Source organism: Nesoenas mayeri, assembly GCF_963082525.1.
Source record: "Nesoenas mayeri genome assembly, chromosome: Z".
Lineage (NCBI taxonomy): Eukaryota > Metazoa > Chordata > Aves > Columbiformes > Columbidae > Nesoenas > Nesoenas mayeri.
In genome coordinates, this window is record NC_137542.1 from 34,624,610 (window position 1) to 34,640,434 (window position 15,825).

General features: G+C 45.6%; 1 protein-coding gene across 1 annotated transcript in view; it reads left to right on the forward strand.

Annotated features, from left to right (window-relative positions):
* Window positions 1-15,825, forward strand: part of PSD3 (pleckstrin and Sec7 domain containing 3) — a gene marked incomplete at both ends in the record, with an annotated part of 104,206 nt that overhangs the window by 33,367 nt on the left and 55,014 nt on the right. Inside the window, 4 exons of the mRNA XM_080362419.1 lie at window positions 8,456-8,662; window positions 8,764-8,844; window positions 12,165-12,277; window positions 14,811-14,869. Coding sequence (XP_080218545.1) covers window positions 8,456-8,662; window positions 8,764-8,844; window positions 12,165-12,277; window positions 14,811-14,869 — 460 coding nt within the window. The remainder of the gene's footprint in view (window positions 1-8,455; window positions 8,663-8,763; window positions 8,845-12,164; window positions 12,278-14,810; window positions 14,870-15,825) is intronic.

Genomic DNA, 15,825 nt, shown 5'->3' on the forward strand with positions numbered 1-15,825 from the left:
TATGCCCAGGGTAAGGAAAGTTATTCAGGGCAAGTGGTTTTTGTCTTAGAAGCAGGGGTAAATTTCTGAAACTGGTGGCATGTTGGCAGGTGAGGATTTGCACAGTTTAGTAACTTCACAAATGTTAAGCCACGTTGATCACCTTGGTATTCCCTGTAGGAAGGTGGCATCATTTCACTAAGGCTCTAGAAATAAAGCATATGAGTTTGTCTTTGCTCTGCCTAGCGAGGTGCTTGCAACACCAGTTTAGGGAGAATTCGTAAAACTGCTTCCAATTCCTAAATAAACTGTTATTTTGAGGAAGAAAGAGTTGCTTTACTTTTCGCCTCTTCCCTTCCCAGCCTCCTCTGAAAAGAAAACAAACAAAACAAAAATCCAGGAGCTGACAGAGACAGAAAGCAAGAGCAACAAAAAGAAGTGAAGCAGCTGATCAGTTTGCTGCACAAAGAGCCTCAGTATAAAGCTGTCAGCAGCTCAGCTTCTAAGCTGGCATCTGTTGGCATATCTCCATGAAAGTCAAAGCCTTTTAGGTCAGGAAGCCTTCATTCACCGAGGTATCTTTGCCAGCTCCAAGTCAGTCCTGAAGTGCATCCTGCTGTCTCATCCATTAACCACGACTTGCTGCCAGTCAAGCCCTCCTCCACATTATTGCTGGTTAACTCTCTTCTTTCTCCATTTGTCTGTCTGTTGGGATAGAGAGAGGCAGAGCCTGGCAGCTGGTGGGGTGGTGTGGAGGCATGTATAGCTTCGGATGTGATGCTGGAGCACCAGTGGAGAAGAGGGAATGTAGCGTGCAGACTTCTTACTAGCGCAGCTGAGTGAGCTGTGTGTTGGTTGGTGGTTGTTTTTCCTTTATTGCAGAAATCTATCTTTTATTATTATTAACTATTCCTTTTGAGGATAGGAGGTTCATTTTGCTGCATGGCTGCAATATAAAGCTCTTGTGCAGTACTACTGCCAGCACTGGCATGCTCCATCTGTACAAAGGTTGAGGCAAAGAAGCCTCAACCAAAAGGCATAGAAACTCATACTTTTATGCATCTGTTTTGCTCCCTGCCTCGGAGGATCAGCTGCCCTGCTAATACGTACTCCCTGTGCCAGTCTTCAAACAGTTAAACTGGCCCCAAGCCGGGGGGAAGTACTCCGCTGGCTTCCCAGTTTTGCTTCTCTGCTGGAGGACTTGCAGGAGCCTGGTGGGGAAATGTCATGCTTGTGCTGAGTGCAGGGATGGCTTTTGGCACCTGCAGGGTGCAAGGGATGGGTGGGCTCAGGGAAGAGAGTGCAAAGGCTCCCAAAACTCTTATTTTCTGAGCAAGGTCATGGATGTGCAGTGCATTCTTTGTGTCTCATTTTTGCTCATGTCTGGGGGCAGGTGGGCCAGATCCTGAGCTTAGGACTATCCTGTTGTATCCAAGAGACTAGTCTACATATCAGTGCATCTGTTAGAAACACCTATTGCAGGAGGAGCCCTTGGATACCCTTTGTGGCAAGGGTCACATTTTCATTTTCTAGGCATGGAGGCATTAATGTGGTGAGAGATCCTTTTCAACCGCTAACCCCCACCACAGCAATGTAGAGAGCTTGATGTAAAAAGGGAATCAAACCTCAGGTATTTTTAGCAAAACATTTGTACTTTAGGTAGCAACGGGCCAGTGTGCCTGTGTGATAAAGGACACACTGTCTCTTGGAAGGGCTGTAATCCTGTCCGTGTGTGCCGTAGGGCTTCATGTCCTAGTGGTATGATCCCGTAACGATATAGCATTTGTGCTTGCTGTCCTGCAAGCCTACTAGAAATGGCATTTTCTGAGCACTTTAGCTGTTAGCTCCCTACTTTTAAACGGTGTGAATTCTTTTAATCAAAGAAAAAGGAAGATGATTACAGGGAGCAAGAGGTTATTTTTTAGCAGCAACGTGCATTTCAGCCCCTGGAATTGACTTTGTATATGTATTTTAGTGGTAACCAATAGGACATTACTGGGCTTGTTTGTTATTTTTTTACTTTGCTCCTCTCTGTGTGAGGTGACAAGGCTGAGGTACTTTTTAATGGATCCTTGGTGAGCATTCAAGGTTGTAGAAACCATGTGTCCTGGCTGATGCTGTGCTCATAAGACACCCACTGAATTGAGTTGCAGCAAAGTGCAGCTCTGTCAGTCCTCAAAGAGGGATCTACTTCAAAGTGTGTCTTTGAAGAGAATCCATACGTAGGACTTCAAAGCTAATGAAACCATTTGGAGTAAAATAGCACAGTGACTCATCTGCTTGGAAAGGGTATAATGTTTATTTTTATTATTTTTCTCCCCTTCCTACAGTTGTATCTTGGAAGAGCCCTGGAGCTGGAGGTAACTGGCAAGGTATATCATTGCTTGATGTGATTTTGTACTTCCTCCTGGCCCTGCAGAAGCTGGTTCAGAGCTGTAGCAAAGCTGCAGCAGAGCTGTTCCCAGTGTGTCTTTGTGGTCAACCATTTGTAGCAGGAACTGACTCATCACATCCCACTGCTGCTGGGATTTTTTCCCATTCTCTGGTGGGGCTACTCCTTTCAGAGCCAGGTTGTTCAAGCATGGCTTTTTAGCTCCCTTGAAACAAAATTCTGTCCCTGCATCTGATAATTTTTGGTCATCTGTGAAATGTGGAAGGATATTGCTGGCTGAGCATCCACGTCTCTCTAAAGGATTGTAGGGCAGGGGTTTGTTCCCTCAGGGAAGGACTTTTCGCAGCAGGCAGTCTGCCCCTCCTGCAGTCCGGGCTGGTGTTAGGGGCACCTCAGTGCTTCTGCCTTTTTGATGTCCCTGCCCACGCTTTGAGGTGAGACCCACTGCTGCGGGGCTGTTGAGTTGGAAATAGAAGGTGCTTTCACAGCCAGAGGATATGGCAACATAGAAGCATAGAATAGTTTGGGTTCGAGGGCACCTTCGAAAGTCATCTAGTCCAACCGTGTTCTTTTCGACCCCTGATTCTGCAGTTTGGGTGCTGGCTGTTTACCACGACACAAAACTTGTATTTTCTTCTGAATGCACAATTTAAGGTTTGTCCCCTCAGGAACAGAGCAGGTATGTCATTGTGGGGCCAGATGCCTCTGTTTTGGAACCAGGAGGAGAGGAAGGCCTGGAGTGAACGCATGCGAAACAACAGGGCCTGCACAGTGCTGAAGAGAGTAGTTATCAGCCCCAACATGACTCTTTGATGGATGCTGTACCCCTGCTGAAAACAACATTTGTTCTAGCCCTGGCTTCAGTGCACCAGAACGCCTCTCTCCACCCTTCCTTATTTTTAATCATTGCTGTGTTTGCTCTGATGAACTTTGCTGGCAAATACTTGACTTAGCCTGCCTTGAAGAAAAGCCAATCTTAAAGGCGTACAGATTCATTTGAGAGAAAAAGTTGGTTTTCCTCCTATTTCCTCCTCTCTTCTTCCCAAAAAGACCTGGGAAGGCCCCAGCTCTGTCTCCTCCAAGCTCCCCCTGCAATGGGTGCATCCAGTGCAGTCACTCCGGACGCACATGCTTTGTGGTTTAGTGTTCCTTCAGGAATTTGCTCCCTGTGCATCTAGCGGAGACCATATGCCACAGAGCATATGCTGTGCTTTGGTCTGGCAAGAGCTGCAGGCCGTGTCCAGCTGGGATTGCTGACGTGGCTGGGATGAGGACAGCAGTTGGGCTGAGTTATCACACCCTGCCACTCTCTATCAACTCTGAACATCTTCTCCTTGCTAGCGGCTGGGGTAGTTAGTCTGTGCTGGATCTGAGTTTTTGTCTCATAATGCAAAATGCTAACATGCTTTTCTTCCTTGGAACAAAACAGATGATTTTTTTTTACCCATGGATTTACTAAAAAATGAAGAGCATCCCAAGGTTTAAGGCACCTGAAACTGCACGTACCCATGCTGAGGTTTCCAGTTGCAGCCTAGTAAGACTGGGAGAGTGGATCACTGAGATATGAGGTGCCTGTATCCTTACTATTATGTTACTGGCCTTGCTCTGTTTTTGCCTGGAAGTTGCAGCCATTCCCCAACCATACATTGTTGTGAAGGGTTTCAGTATTGGTGAAACCCAGGATGGGGGTCAGGGACAACAAGTGAATCTGGAATATTGTTGAACAGATCAAATATGCTAAGTGATGAGTGTGACGTGATTGAGATACCTTAGCATGGGGAGCTAAATCACTGTCTACCTGCTTGATAATGTAATAACTGAAGAAAACTATAACATGCCTAGCTGTTTTGGTGTGTTACGGGAAACCAACTTTATAGATGTTACATTCTACCCGTGTTTTGTCTGTGATTGTGGAGGAGGAGCTGCTGCTGATAGAAGGCATTGAATTTATCGTAGCAGCTGTCTATTGAATTGCTGTAATTTCTGCTGGATAAGGTGGTCACAACCTCTGTGCATTCACTGTGAACCTGAGGATGCTTTAGCAGACGACAGAGGATGTGTCAGGAGCAAATTGCTGGGGTCAGAAATAAGAAGGTTTAAGTACCTGGTTTCTGGCTGCAACTCATGCACTGTGAGATCAAAGAGATCTGGTTTTCTTGTAGATTCTGTTTTCTGTGTTTTCTGATAGCAGAGGTTGAAGTAAGAGTCTCTGGATGAAAATCAGGAGCCGTTCCTGTACAGGCAGTTACCAGTAGTATTGTTACAGTCCTTTTTGGCCCTGAATCCAGGATAAAGGTGAATGTAGTCTTATTACATTTTCAGCCTGCCTTTGTCAGTGGAGGTTTCTCATTTTTATGTGATAAAGAGTAAAGGTGCATGAGAAATCTGTGTCCAGTCTTGCTCTGCATCATAAAGCACTTTCTTGGCTCCTTTTAGCTTGTAATGCTGCTGTGAACTCTTTATGTGTAGAAACTGGAGACTGCAGAAGACAAACCTATTTGCAGCCTTGGTCGCTCCTAGCCCTTGATTAAAGTCCTTTATAAGCATTTTACAGAGGAGGTAAGTATCACTATCTGTGTTCAGCAGCTGGGGAAACTGAGGCTTGGATGGAAGATGGTGTGCCTGGAGAGACCTGAAGGTGGGATGTCAGCCTTTCCCCTGTGTAACACCCTCTGGACCCTGCTAAAATGACCTGTCCAGAAGGCAGCTTGCAGTAGTCATGCACAGCGTGTCTATATTTCTTCAACCTTCAGTGACATGGGTACAGAAGTCTCACTTAAATGTGAACAGTCTGGCATTTTCCCTGAACTAGAGGCTTAGGTTACAGGCAACATATATTGTTGATTTGATTGCCTTCTTTAACTTATTAAGGAATAGGCTAATTAATTGTCAGAATTACTGAAGGAATCATCCCGTATTCTTTGACCTGATACGCGTACAGAGTCCTAAGGTCAGGATGAAGTTTACAATCAGGAAGGCTGGAAGATAAGGTTTCTTACGCAACCCTGTCAGCTCATTTTGGCAAGCTAGGGGAAGAGCACACTCTCCTTTTTGCTGGTGTCATGGTTTAACCTGAGCTAGCAATACAACCACAATAGCCACTCACTCACAACCTCTGCATCCCCCCAGTAGGGGAGCAAATTGAAAGGGAAGGGAGAAACTTGGATTGAGGTAAGCACAGTTTAATAAAATAACAAAATACTAATACACTACTAGTAAATATATATATATACAATAGAAATAGAATATAATATAAAATAAAAGATACTGAATGCAATTCCTCACGAACTCCATCCACACTGAGCAGCCAGTCTCAGGAAACAGCACCTGGTTCCAAACAGCTCATTCTGAAGAGAGAAGAGAATAAAAGGCAGAAGGGCCCAGAAACCTCTGCAAAACAACAAAAGGCCTAATTCAACGTCCCAAACGGAACTCCCCTGGCTCCGACAAAAACACCGAAGAAGACAAAGAAGCGAGAGAGAGACTGGAAGATCCCAGCTCTCCTTAAATACAAAGCATGATGCTAATGGGATGGAATACTCTTATTGATCAGTCTGGATGTCAGTCAAGCTCTGCCCCATCCATGCCCCCCTTCCTTGATGCCTCACACCTGTGGGCAGAGCACTCAGAACATCCTTGGCTCTCAGACCAGAGCAATTAAAAACATTAACTCTGTACTGGGGTGTTATCTCTTGTTGTCAAGCTAAGTCCAAATAATGACCATGCTAGCTATGAAAAAGAAAGGCTTCTAACTGCATGAAGGAAATGAACTCATTTGCAGTCAAACCAGCATAGCTGGGTGTTCTTCCCTCACATCCCAGCCACTGCTCCGAGAGGCAAAACAGAAGCTGGGACTTCCATACTGTTTGTTTCACTAAGTGGCAGATGCTGGCACTTTCTTTCTAAACTTTTGGTGGTTTGCAGTAACATTGACTCCCGTAGTGCACCAGTTCCTAGCAGAGTGCAGATGTTTTTTGTCAGCTTTGGCTATCTTTCAAGCCTATAAATATTGCCTTTAATAAAGAGCTGTGGTGAAACAGGACTGTGATTTATGAGTGAGGCTGTGCAAGTTGGCATGGCTGTTGAAGTAGCATTGTATGTGGAAGGCTCTCTAGATGTGTTAGCTCGCCTGGTAATTCTTTGCTCTTTTCAATTGTTAGAACTGGGAGTTTGAAACCAGTTGTGCCTGATTGGAATGGACAAGGAGTTGCTTGGTGTGTTTGTCAGAGGACTGTGGAATTTACTTTCAACACAAGTTTGGAGTAGACCAAATTTAGAGAATTTCAGACACTGGCTAGTGCTTTTAGAAAGGACTGAGGAAGCACTTCCCACAGCAACAGTCTCAGGAGGGGCATTTTTTTGTTTTCTAGAGTAGCTGGTGGTCAGGAATGCTGTTGGAATTGTATTTACAGTATTAATTTACCACTGGAGTACTGAGGCTGAGCCCCTTTTGTTTTAGCACCTTACTGTTTACACTGAAATAAATCCCCAGTACTTGCAGGAACAGGTTAGACGTCTATTTTCCCTAGATACTTGTTAAAAAGTTGTACCCACAGCACAGATGTGTGATACTTTTAGTGTTCTAACAGTACTAGGAGGTTGTAAAAAAAAGGTGAAATGGGTAAGTCTCTTTCCTGTAGGAGCACTACACACCTCCTTCTCTTGAACCATGCATGGGAAGATAGGTAGGACACAGGTAATGATTTGTGTGGAAGGAGGCATGCAGAATAGCAGAAGATTCGTATTTTAAGCTCACAATGTATGAAAAAGGTGAATAATTGGCTAGCAGACATTTCAGTAAATGGTTAGATAAGAGTTACTGGAGCACAGTGATCGGTTGTTCTAACTGTGGTTTGTCAAGCCTGAAGATTACAGTGGTGTATGAAACTGTGGTATGTTGAAGTGTTGTGTTTAAAGTAGTCTTTAACTCATTCCACTCATATCTGCCCTGCACATGACCCCTGCTGATAGTTCATTAGCCATATGTAAATGAAGATGTAGTGGAAAGAATTTTGTATAGTGTGTTTTTTAGAATAGAAATGCTGTTAAGAGCACACACACACAGACACACACACACACAAGCTGAGATTTTGCAAGAATTTTCATGCCAGTGTATGAGAAAAGCTTTTCAAAAGTTAAAAGCCTGCCAGTGTGCAGGGGTGTGTATGTGGGGATGCACTTTCTGTTGTGTAGGGCTCTTGCTTCTTTACGGGGAGAAAGCAAAATAGACACACAGCTCAGCCAGAAGTTTCCTACTGTAATAGAGGTGGGAGCAATCCACAAATGCATGATTTATGTAAAGTGCCCTGAGACTGACTTTGAGCAGCCAGTGAGGGAGATCATTGCCACCACAAGGGAGCAGGAGGAAAACAAGCAGTTCTGTAGGCAGGCCTGGGTGGCTTGTGTCTCAGTCCCATTCCCCAAACTGGATTCCTTGCTCCAAGTCTTGCTTTTTCTAGCGGTTCTTCCCCATGGGATGCCCGCTGCTCATGGGCGGCATGGAAGCTGCTGAGACTTCTGCAGATGTTTTTTTAGATTTGGAGAGTTGTAATGTTTCCAGGGCAACTGGGGAAGAATGAGGAAGGGACTTGTGCTGAGTCAGCTTGGACTACTGAACACCCTGGCTTGCTCGTGGCATTTTTGCCTTTACACTGGCTAATGGCCTACTTTTACAGGGACCCCTTCAAGCCAAGTAAGCAACTGGGTTAAAAAATACTAGTGCAAGAAGCAAATGAGGAGCCAGTGTTGTCAGGTGCAGTTGTAGGCTGATAATAGCCAACAGCTCTCTGAAGTAAGCACGAGTTGTGAACACTCAGGACACTTGAAAGGTGAGTGCAGAGCAGAATGTGTTTCTGGGCTGGAAAGCCCATATTTGGGTCTCCGTGTTAAACTCTCTTAACCTCTGATGACTGCTAAATAAATCTCCCTGTTCTACCCAGCTCCTTCAATTAAGTGGAATTTGCTGTATTGTTTAATCTTGCCTCTGTACCATTAATTGCTTTGTATTCTAAGAGGAATCAAATCCTTCTTGAAACTGTAATGTCATCTAATTTTTCTTCTTTCCATATTCTCTCTGTCTCATAGCAATGCTGAACTGCAGAATGTGGTGTTAAATTCCAGTGCTGCCATGGGGAGCAATGAACTCCAGGAGAAAGATGCCACCAGAACCCTTGGCCATGATCTCAGCAATGGCAGCAGCAGCAATTTGGAAGCAGCCAGGCGCCTGGCTAAGCGCCTCTACCATCTGGACAGATTTAAACGCTCTGATGTGGCAAAGCATTTGGGTAAAAAGTATGTGCTGATATAAGGCCTTTGGCCATGTTGTTCTTGCTGCTTCTGGAGAGGTTTTATCTTGAATGATAACCTTTACTTCTTTATTTGTTTGTTTAAAGCAACGAATTCAGCAAGCTTGTGGCTGAAGAATACCTTAAGTTTTTTGACTTCACAGGCATGACGCTGGACTACTCACTCAGGTACATGCCCATTTGCAGACCTTATGTTCTTGTTTCAGTAATGGTGCTATTTGCTGTATTGACTTGATTGAAGTGGTTGTCCTTTGCGTGCTAAAGAGGGTGAAGAGAGGGTTGTGATGTGTTTTGGGGATGGAGCTTTTCTCTTCTGTTTGGCTTGGCGTGCTGCCATACACTGGAGTGCTGTTGGAGCCATGGTGTTTCCTGAAGAGGGAGGTCTTTGGATGGACTTGCTTAGTGATGGTCCTTGATGCAGAGGAGGTGGAGAAAAATAACAAGTCACTTGGTAAACAGGGGACCTGTAGTCTGCCAGGTGCTGCTCAGGAATGAAGTTCTTGCTCACAGCTGAGCTGCACAGACTTTTTGGCTGATGCCCTTTGGAGCTTGCTTTGCCTGACTGCAGTGCACAAAGACAGGCCCATGTAGCTCGGCAGCCCCTCTCTCCATGTCCCTCTGAGGCACGCAAAAATGTGCAGAACAGCAAAAGCTTCCACGTGGAAAATGCTGTTGAGAGTTTGGTAGCTGCCAGTGTGGGTGTTTGAAAACCCAGCCCTTCAATTTTCCTTCCTTTTTACACTTGAATTAGGCCTCAAGAATGTGTTGGTTTGGTTGGGTTTGGTTTTTTTTCTTAGGAGGCGAAACACCAAGTTTGTGTAGCAGTGGCTACACAATTAAATGGGATTTAAAGTGAGTTTAAATCATCTGACTGAGGTTACTGAAGTGGGTTGTTGTTGGTTTTTTGTTGTTGTTGTTGTTTTGTTTTGTTTTTTGTCGTTATTGTTTTGGGGTTTTTTTGTTTGGTTGGTTTTTGTGGTATTTTTGTTGTTGTTTGTTTGTTTGTTTCTAATGAAACAAAACCAGCGGGTCTGCAGGCACTTGCTAGTCCCCTTGCAAATGCATTTCCAGGTTGCTGACTCCAGGAGGCCATGGCAGACCCCAAGAAAAGCCCGGAGTCCTGCCTGCCAAAGGTGGAAATGTGGAAATGTGCCTGCAGAAGAGTGAACTGGCTGCTCCCATGTTGGGGAATGGAGCTGGAGCCCTCACTCAGCACAGGGCAGGAGCAGCTGGAGTGGTGGGAGGTCTGTGGCTCCTTTCAGGTTTTAGCAGCCCTGAAGTGCGATGCTAAATATAGACATCTTTTAAATGGTGAAATCCAACACCTAATTGCTTTGTGACACATATTTAGGAGGTCTCGGCTCCCAGTAGATTTCCAGTTATTATTAATAGTCGTGACCTTCTCTGAAATATGCCCTGCCTCGTGTGGGACTAGGACACGCCAGGGGTTTGCTGAGATTTCAGGGCTGGCTGCAGTCACTGCCGGCTGTACACCCTGAGCAGGCAGCAGAGACCAGGGACAGAGCATCATCCCGAAGCCTGGGGCAGCTGAGGCGTGCTGCTTCCTGCTTGTAGGGAGCGAGAGGTAACCGTCCTGTTGCTGCTGGCTTGCTGACGGGCTGTGGTTTGTTAAGCATATTGGAGCCTGTGGTGGCAGCCCAGACCCATGCTACCCCCACGCTGTGGGAGGCTGTTGTGCAGTGTGTATCACTGTGGGTAGCAAGTCTGGGGCATGGGGAGGGTTGTTCCTTTGTCAACCTGCTCTGCTTCCACATCATGGGCCTGTGTCACCCATGCATCTCCTGAATGCATCTTTCATGTCCTCTGCAGACTGCAGGAGGTGGAGAGGTGGAACCACTGCTTCAGCCCCTCTCAAAGTCCATCCTGGTCCTCCCAGTGGTTGAAAACTTGCCCTGGTGGCCCTTGGCCACAGCATTGTGCTCTGAGAGCAAGGAACCTGCCTTGTTTCTGTAGCAAATGCTGTTTCATCAGTTGCCTTTCCAAGGCAGCTTCCAGAGGTGTGTAAAGGTGCTGAAGAGGAGTAGAGGGTGTAGGTCACTGGTGCATGGTGTGGGCAGGGGCTGTTGCTGGAAAAAGCCAGAGCTGTAGGAAGAGTAAAAATGGCTAGTTGTCAAAATGTCCCATGGGGGCATGAGGTAGGGAGAGGAGAGGAGAGGAGAGGAGAGGAGAGGAGAGGAGAGGAGAGGAGAGGAGAGGAGAGGAGAGGAGAGGAGAGGAGAGGAGAGGAGAGGAGAGAGGGAAGATCCTGTGAAGAGTCAGTTATACCTACTTGTGAATTGAGTTATTTGCAATACATTACATGGGAAATTAAGTTATTACCAGGCAAATCACGCTCTGTATGGGTGTGAGATCATTGCAAGTACAGTCCATCTCTGACCTTACATCAAAGAAAAAAATTAATGTTTATTTGTCCAGGCTAGATAGACATAAATGTTCCAGCAACATATTCCACACCTTTCAGATCTAGTGTTAGTTTGAGTCTCATGGGGTGTTTAAAAATTGTCTATTATGCACTCATTTTGTATGCTGTCTTGCTTTGGACCCAGAAAGTTTGTGTTTTCAGGCTTTTCTTGGAAGCATCCTGACAATGAGCATAGGCTTATACTGTCATCTCTTGGCTCCAGGATGTGGGGATTTTGCAGAAGTTCCTTGGCTGCGAGGCGAGTTTTTCTAGCAGGAAGAATAGTGGCGTGATTAAAGGGAGGGGTGATTAAGTGTTGGATGAAGAGTGGAAGATGTGTATGTGTCCTGCCTCTTCGCACAGGCTCACTGGCTGCATCAGCCTGCGCCCTGGACTGTCAGGAACCCAGGAGGGCCTGGTCGCTCCTCCTTCTGTTGAAGTGCAGTATGAGATGTTAAAACTCCTTTGCACTCTTCCCCAGATGTTTTCACCAGGTCAGGTAGTCACACTGCCCTCTACAAGGTCATTGGTGTGGTCGTGGCCATTCTGATAGGTGACCCACCAGAAGGAGGACCACACATTTGGTATGGGCTCTGAGTCTGCAATGCACAGGCCTTGCTTCAATGTCTGGAGTAGCTTCTCAGATTTGGATGGGAATACTAATGAGTGTAAAGTTAAAAGTTGCAGGGTGACAGACAATTAGACAAGGACAGAGAACACCCTGAATGTCTGTCATGCATAAACAACACCAGCTCAAGTTCCTTCCCCAAAGAAAAGAAAAATATTAAAAATAAGAACAGCTCCTTGAAGTGGTATGATTGCTTATTAGTTTGTATGTTCTGTGACTGAGACCAGTGGTAATTTAACTCCTACTTCATTTACTATAATGGTGGGATTAACTGCACATGGCATAATAGCCCATTTTCCTAGAAAGGCTTCTTGGAAGCAAATGTCTGGCATGTACTTATATACTTCCTACTGTGAAGTGTGCTTTGCTCTGTGCACTGTGTAAGGCAAAAAGAGATTTATCACGTTAGTTTCGCCTTTTTTTCTGTTCTTCTAATAGGAGTTTCTTTAAAGCCTTTTCACTTATTGGAGAAACTCAGGAACGAGAGAGAGTTTTAATCCACTTCTCCAGCAGATACTACCAGTGCAACCCCAACACTATTTCTTCTCAAGGTAACTTTGTTTCTGTCCCTCTTCCTTCATCCTTGTCTTCAATAGCATGTATGGTGCAAGCCTAAGAATAGAAGGTGTTTAATAGAAGTACTACACTTTAGAGGCTGCCAGTGGTGAGCATTGAAACCCTTCATGTTCTCCAAACATAACTGTGGTAAGGCAGTGAAAAATCTGTATTTATCCCCAGTCAGGAAAGGTGTTTAAGCATCCTCAGTGTAAAGCCTCAGTTATAGCATCTCCAGATTTGAATGTCCTTAGTTGTGGTTTCTGGTCTCACTGACTTCCAGCATGTGGGTATCTGTACTCTAGCTACATACATGTAGATGCGAATAGGTCCCATCTCAGGTGGAAAAGAAACTGTTTGCTTTCCGTGCTCCATTCAGCGCTTGCATCTCTGCGTGCACAGGCAGCAGTCATGCCAGTTCTTGCCAGTTGTGGGGGTGAATTTTGGGTGCTGTATCCAGACCCTGGCATGGTTTCATCTCGCCTAGCTAACATCACTCAGAGTGCTGCCTTCTTGCCAATGTTTCCAGTAATTTTGGAAATTTATGGCAGAAGCAAACAAACACATGGACCAAACCTGAGAAGGCTGGCATTGGAGAAGAGGACGAGCTGTCCGCTGACATAGCCAATTTGTTCAGCCAGCCACGCTAGCAGAGACATGCAGCTCCATGATGGCAGCGCTGGCTGATCACACACTGAGAAAGGGAGAAGGGCAAGAAAGAAAGTAAGCACAGTCTCAGCTGTGCCTTTAGTCTCAAGTGTAAGTGAGAAGGAGCTGCCACATTTGGAGGTACTGTCACACTTCATTACCCCTTGCTTCGTGACCTGCCTCTGTTGCACTAAGGTGATGTTTGTTCACTTTGCACTTTACTGGCTGGCATGCAGGAGAGAGGAATAGGTAGTGGTAAGACAGGATCTGCCGCCATGCTGTTCCTGTCCTCTTCCTAATGCATTTCTTGTTTCAGGACTCAGTCGTGTAGAACAGGTGTGTCATGTTCAGACCGAAATAATGACAGGCATGTTGATGTGGCAGCCTTAGTCTAGTCAGCGTACAGAAGGGGCATTGCCACTTCTGAGCCTTAGTAAGCATTTAGAATAACGATAGCCCTCCAAATTTTGTGCTGGATTTCACATAATTTTGATGCTGTATTTCTGCTGTCAGTAGTCGAATGCTACACTGCAGAAACATGGTAGTGGTTTCTTTTGATGGAAATCCAGGGTTGCATTTGGCTTTCTCTTTTCCCTTTTCCATCCTCTGGATGCATTTGTGGTTTGGAAATGAGAGGATGTGCTACTCTAGAGAAATGCATAGACTTGGAGTACCACAGCCCCAGAATCAAGCTACTTCAAACTTACTACTGCTAGTAAAAATAGATCTCTCATTTCATGGTCTGCTACGGTTCAGCCACATTGCTTGGGTGCTGTGGCCTGTACAAACGTCATAAGAACACATGATGCATATGTTGGGGAACATCTTTTTGTAATGGCTTCATCTTGCACTAATTTAAGCCTGCTGTAGTCACACTGGTTGTGAGATATATCTATCCTTATCCTCCATTCCTCTTCCTTCACTGCACAGAGGGACCTGTGCATAGTCGTTATCCAGACTCGTCTGTGAAGATTTTTATGCACATCTCCCTTCAGTGTGTGAATGTCTCAAAAATTATTCTGTGTCTTTATGACACCCTGGTGAAAGAAGGGAAGGTGGCACCGTGTGTTTATGAACAAGAGAATGGAGAACATATTTTTCCTAATGTGTTCCTCATGTTTGGAAACTGGCTAGAGGCATTTGAATTTTCAGAGGTGATAAATGGCACCATGGCCACTATCACCTTTATCTGGGTTTGTTCACAGCCAGTACACTTCAGATTTTAAGAGAAAATTAGGATTGTGAAATTGGTGTCCACTTTTGCAAATTACAGTTTACACTGTAAGTCTGCCACAGTTACTCTGAGGATGGAGCTAGCGATACAATCTGCCTCTACTGGCTCATTGATGAGGGCCTTTGCTAGAGGACCACCTTAGAAATCACTGGAGCACTCTCTACCCAATATGGAGCCAAGGCAGTGTAAACCACTGACTGAAGTTCTCCAAAATTCAGTCTAATTGAGCCCTCAATGAGGGAGCCAGAGGAGGAAGAAGACAGGATACCGTGTGGTACCCACTGCACACAAGAATGGGTGTATTTTACTCTTCCCTTTCTGCCATGAATTAAATGAAAAAGAGGGAGTTGATTCAGGCTGTGGTATTGGTATTAGCAAGCAAAGGGTGACAGTGTGGCTTCCTGTCTGGTTTGCTTCATCCATGGATGCTGCAAGATAGTTTTGACAGTCATTAAAAGATGAAAGAAAGTCTGTTCTGGCTTGGCAGCTGTGGGATGACTTCACTGTTCATGTGTTTAATTATGTGTATTTCTTGATAAAGCAGATTCTCATTAAGGGAACAAACTCAGGCTATGAAGCTCAGTTTCAGCTGTTCTTAGAAGTCCAGACATGGTTTTGCATGTGACTGCTTATGTCTCTTTCTGCAGATGGAGTTCACTGTCTCACGTGTGCCATGATGCTGCTGAACACAGACCTGCATGGCCACGTGAGTATGTGCAGCTTTGTGTAGACTGTTCCTGTCAACATTGTGCTTGGAGTGGCTGGTCTTGTGACAGCAGAGTCCCCTTGCTGGTAGCCTGCTACTAAAGCACCCCTGCAGATGGCAAACAGTGAGAAGACTGCACTGCCAGCCTGATGTCTTGGGCAGGGCTTTCCAGCAGATCCAGATCAGTCATGTGTAGGCCGGCATTTTGCCTCGCTTTGCCATAATGTCTCAGGATGCTCCTTGTCCTCAGGCCCCTGTCTTTCTGGTGTACTCTCCATCCTTCCCTGGTTACAGCAGCTGGCCCTGGCCAGGAAGCTGTGATTGGTTTTGGGTTCCCCTTTCCATTATGTAAAAACATTTGGGAAGGCTGAAGAAAGAAGGGAGGTGAAGAATTGCTGAGAAGGTCACAAGGGGAAGGTGATGTTTGCAGGCGTCCAATTGCAAGGTGGAGATCTGGTGGAAGCAGTGTTCTGCTCAGCCAGGGTAATGACAGGTGTGCCCAGAGCCAAGGGAGTGGAGGGGATCGTGAGCATTCTGAGTGGGAGCCTTGTGTTCCCCCACTGCACACCACTACATGCCTAGGGGAAATATTATTCCAGTTTGAGTCGTCTTAGTCACACTGGTACAGGATGGCAGCAGCCCTCGGATGTGTATTTCAGCACCTGTAATGCAACGTGCCTGCCATGCATGGTGTTCCTATGCTGATGGGAGGCTTCCTGCATCTTGGCATCAGGATAGAGGGGAAAACACAGGGAACATGGCATGATACCATGCAGGAGCAGTGGCTTCAGCCAGGTGGCTTTGGGGCTTGTCTACACTGAGCTCCATTTGTTGCTGACATACTGATCGTAAGTGTGGACAGTTTAATTTCACAATAAGCTCAACTGCTGGTACAGCTGTATTGCAGCTGCCTTACCTTCAGTTCACACTTTCCTTAACTCTTGTGGACAAACTCT